Genomic DNA, 4,302 nt, shown 5'->3' with positions numbered 1-4,302 from the left:
GAGCTGCAGAGGGATTTGGATCCCACCAGGCAGTGGTGATAACACCACCCAGTGCCACCATCCTCCATGGATGCAGTCGTTCTCCCTCGCAGGGTCAAGATGGGAGCATGGTATTGGCTTCCAGTCCTGGTACTTGAGGTTTGGGGTAGGAAAACAGGGCAGAGCCCTTGGGAAAGCCTGAAATGCCCACCAGGAAGTCTTGGTGTCCCTGGGACTCTGGGAAATAGCCCCATCTCTTCCTGAAGCACAACCAGCCTGCGGGCACGGGAAAGGATTGGGATGGGGTGTTCCAGGAAGCAGGTGAGAGTGCTTTGGAGGGGAATTCACTGCCTTAAAAAAAGATTCCAGCCCAGGAGAGGTGGGTGCTCCATCCCAGAGCTGGGGTGCTCAATCCCTGGCTCCTGGGGCACCAGGACATGGCTGGTGACACGCAGCTCCTTCCCCGCAGTGCTGGGCCGAGTGCTGGAGGTGACGGACCTGCCCGAGGGCATCACACGGACAGAGGCCGACAAACTCTTCACCCAACTCGCCATGGCCGGTGCCAAAATCCAGTGGCTCAAAGAGACTCAGGGGCGCCGCGGGGACGGAGGCGGCGGCGGGGACAACAGCGGGACTCCGGAGAACGGCAGGCACAGTGACCTCGCTGCCTTATACACCATCGTGGCCGTGTTCCCCAGCCCGCTGGCCGCCCAAAACGCCTCCCTCCGCCTCAACAACTCCCTCAGCCGCTTCAAGCTGCGTGTGGCCAAAAAGAACTACGACCTGCGGGTGCTGGAGCGGGCGAGCTCCCAGTAGAGCTCCCGCGGGCACCGGGCACTCCCCTGGGCCTCTTCTCCTCCTGCCCTCCCTTCCTCTCGCCCTCCTTCCTTGATATATTTATATGAACATAATTAAGAGACAAGAAGTTGATTTTTTTTTTTTTTTTAATTATTATTATTTTTTGGAGTGACGCCCGTGTCCGCCCCCCTCCCCTGTGTCTATGGTTTTGTTTAAGCACTGTGTTGGACCGCACATACAGGTGTTGATTGGTATGTTCACTGCACATTTTATTTAATCGGATTATTATTTTGCGGGGGGGTTATTTTTTGGTTTTATTTTATTTGGGGGGGTTGTTTTTAAATAAAAGAAAAAAAAAGGAAAATTGTCCGTCRCTCGAACGTAACTTCCCATTCTCTGCCAGTGCCAGTGCTGGGGGCTTTGTGCTGCCTCAGTGGGGTCAGGGGACAGCAGAAGGGACACTGGGGATGGTCCTGCCTGTTCGTACCCCCGAGCTTGGCATGTCCAAGGGCTGCAAACCCATGRTGTGCCCAAAGCTGGGAACCAGGCTGGGATCAGAGCRTTTGGATTTGRGCTGGACTTTCCTGACAGATGTTCSTGGTYCCAGCTGTGGAATTCCAGGGCAGGAATGAGGGCACCAGCTGTGTGAAGCATCATATCCCTGCTGACGGGAGTGGCACCTGGAGGTGGCAGGTGCAGGTGGGGACAGGATTTGGGGTTGGCACAGCCAGAGCCTCTGGCAGGGTGGGGATGCTCCCAGACTTCCTGAGCAGGTACAGGTGGACAGGTAAGAGCTGCCAGAAAAGCGGGGCTTGTGCCAATTCCCACCTCACTGCCACCCCCAGCCAGGAGCCTCAGGGACCCTGGGGTGTCCCTGACCAGGGGCACCCTGGCAGCAGCAGATCCCAGCCCAACAGAGCCTGGATCAACAGGATTTTGTGCCAGAGGGTGGCAAAGCACCCGCTCCACCCCACGAGAGACCCCACTGCTGCCCCTCCGAGCCCCCAGCCTCAGAAACCTCCACTACACGAGGCCGGAGCCTTCGCTGTGCCCGGCTCCTGGAACCCTCTGTGTGCCCGATTCCTGGAGCCCTGGCTGTGCCCGRTTCCTCCTCTGTCCCATGCCAGCCTGGGGGGGCCCCTGGCACGCCCAGCAACCCACCAACGCAAATAGCCGGTGGCTCCTCCGCCCGCTGCCGCCCGGCGCACGCTGGGGCTCCAATTTCCCGGCGTCAGCCCCCGCCGCCGCTCAGCTGTCGTCCCCCTGTGCCCTGTCACTCCGCTCGCCACCGGACCGCGGCGGCTGCCGCCCTCCCCTCGCACCCGGCACGGGGGGCTGGGGGCTCTGCAGCCCACGGGGCACCGGTCACCCTTTGGGGGTTTCTTCAGCGCAGGGCGACATCTCCAAGCACAGGGTAAGTGCCCACCCTGGGCTCCCCCGCTGCTGCAGGGCCTCGGGGTGCTCCATTCCCGCGGTGCCCCAGTCCCATCGCTGCTTTCTGGTGGTTTTTCTGGCTGCTGGAGGGGTTTGGGCAGGGTGGGTATCACCCAAAACAGTGAGATCTGCGTGGAAGCGCCGCGGGGTGTCAAAGGTGGCGTCGGGATGGTTTGGGGGATGTAGGAGCGGGTCGTCCCCCGGTGGCAGCCAAAAACCGGATGGTGCCCATCAATGTCCCCCAAGCGCTCACCCGAGGGGCTGAGAGTGGCACCGTTTGCAGTTTGGAGATGCCCAGGCCCAGGTGGGCACATGCCGGTAGCCCAGGGGCCAGCTGGTGGCACTTGGCACCACGTGCCCGGGTCAGCGGATGTGCCACGCTCTGGGCTGGGCACCGGACTGGCCGGGGCAGGGGTTGAGGGATGGGCAGTGGGAGTGACCCTCGATGGGGCAGGGGTTGAGGGAGTGATCCTCGATGGGGCAGAGGTTGAGGGATGGGCAGTGGGAGTGACCCTCGATGGGGCAGGGGCTGCAGGATGGGCAGAGGAGTGACCCTCGATAGGACAAGGGTTGAGGGAGTGACCCTCGATGGGGCAGGAGCTGCAGGATGGGCAGTGGGAGTGACCCTCGATGGGGCAGGAGTTGAGGGATGGGCACTGGGAGTGACCCTCGATGGGACAGGGGCTGCAGGATGGGCACTGGGAGCGACCCTCTATGGGGCAGGGGTTGCAGAAGCGGTGCGAGTGACCCTCGATGGGACAGAGGTTGAGGGATGGGCAGGGGAGTGACCCTCGATGGGACAGGGGTTGAGGGAGTGACCCTCGATGGGACAGGAGCTGCAGTCTGGGAGGTGGGAGTGACCCTCGATGGGACAGAGGTTGAGGGAGTGACCCTCGATGGGACAGGAGCTGCAGGATGGGCAGGGGAGTGACCCTCGATGGGACAGAGGTTGAGGGAGTGACCCTCGATGGGACAGGAGCTGCAGGATGGGCAGCGGGATCGGCCCCACCGTTTCCCTGGGCAGAACCAGCCCTTGCCAGGACAGGGGCAGGGGAAGGGGTGGCACTGCCCACCCAAMAGGGTGTGACCGCTTCAGCCCCTGCCGGGCTCCTGCAGCCGGACCTGCCCCAACCAACGCCATCTCCATCTCTTCCCCTCGCAGCATGACGGAGAAGGAGGTTCCAGAGCCACCAGCTTCACCTGCTTCAGGTGGGAAACCCAAGACCCGGGTAAGTGGGTGCCCACAGGGCAGTTTGGGTGCGTGGGGGAAGGCACCGCTCATCGTGCTGCTGCAGCCCCAGGAGGATTTGGGAGGCCGGGGGTGCTGGTGGGACCCCGATCCCACTGGGCTTTTCCCAGCTTTGCTTTTCCCCGGCTCACCCACATCCACGAGGCGCTCAGGAGCCACAGTTTCCATTTTTGTGGGGATTTCATGGGAATGGGGGGAGGATCCCCATCCTCAGAACATTCCTGGGGTCTCCTCCTGCTTGTGGAGGCGAGGAGCCGGGCACGGGGGTCTCTGCCCTCCTGCCCCCCGCATCTCCGCGCCCCATCTCTCCTCTCCTGCCCCAGCAGCTGCAGAAGCTGAAGCAATTTCTCCAGCGAAAACCCAAAGAGGAGCCGGCACCGGAGCCGCAGCCCAACGGGGAGCTGGTCAGCCCCACGGGGGGACCCATTTACTACATCTATGAGGATGAAGAAGAGGAGGAAGAGGAGGAGGAGCCCGAGCCCCCTCCCGAACCCGAGAAACTTGTCAACGACAAACCCCACAAGTTCAAAGACCATTACTTCAAAAAGCCCAAATTCTGTGATGTTTGTGCCCGCATGATTGTCCGTGAGTCCCGAGGGGGTCGGGGGGTCACGGGCGGGGCTGGGGGCCGCACGCAGGGTTGGGGCTGGGGGCCAAGGCTGCCCGGGGCTCTGTCCCGTCCCTTTCACAGCTGCAGTGTCACATTCCCTCTCCTTTCCATCCCGCCACTGCCAGTCAACAACAAATTTGGCCTGAGGTGCAAGAACTGCAAAACCAACATCCACCACCACTGCCAGACCTACGTGGAGATGCAGCGCTGCTTCGGCAAGATCGTGAGTGTC

General features: G+C 61.9%; 3 protein-coding genes across 3 annotated transcripts in view; all 3 read left to right on the top strand.

Moving 5' to 3' along the window:
* R3HDM2 (R3H domain containing 2) overlaps window positions 1-1,129 on the top strand; it is a 33,385-nt gene extending 32,256 nt beyond the window's left edge. The window contains exon 22 of the mRNA XM_057383935.1: window positions 449-1,129. Within this exon, the coding sequence (XP_057239918.1) occupies window positions 449-795 (347 nt within the window). The 3' untranslated portion in view covers window positions 796-1,129. The remainder of the gene's footprint in view (window positions 1-448) is intronic.
* Window positions 1,130-1,527: 398 nt separating this feature from the next.
* LOC130584127 (uncharacterized) lies at window positions 1,528-2,201 on the top strand. The gene is given in 3 exon segments (XM_057383934.1): window positions 1,528-1,550; window positions 1,660-1,732; window positions 1,734-2,201. Coding segments are annotated over 3 exon segments (558 nt in total). The 3' UTR covers window positions 2,196-2,201.
* A 1,173-nt stretch (window positions 2,202-3,374) lies between these two features.
* STAC3 (SH3 and cysteine rich domain 3) overlaps window positions 3,375-4,302 on the top strand; it is a 3,366-nt gene continuing 2,438 nt past the window's right edge. The window contains exons 1-3 of the mRNA XM_057383955.1: window positions 3,375-3,440; window positions 3,787-4,045; window positions 4,196-4,293. Coding sequence (XP_057239938.1) covers window positions 3,375-3,440; window positions 3,787-4,045; window positions 4,196-4,293 — 423 coding nt within the window. The remainder of the gene's footprint in view (window positions 3,441-3,786; window positions 4,046-4,195; window positions 4,294-4,302) is intronic.

The sequence above is a fragment of the Malurus melanocephalus genome, unplaced genomic scaffold (genome assembly GCF_030028575.1).
Source record: "Malurus melanocephalus ecotype Western Australia unplaced genomic scaffold, MMel_1.1 scaffold_670, whole genome shotgun sequence".
NCBI classification, from domain to species: domain Eukaryota; kingdom Metazoa; phylum Chordata; class Aves; order Passeriformes; family Maluridae; genus Malurus; species Malurus melanocephalus.
Note: the sequence above shows the minus strand (reverse complement) of the source record. Positions and strands in the feature narration are given on the sequence as shown.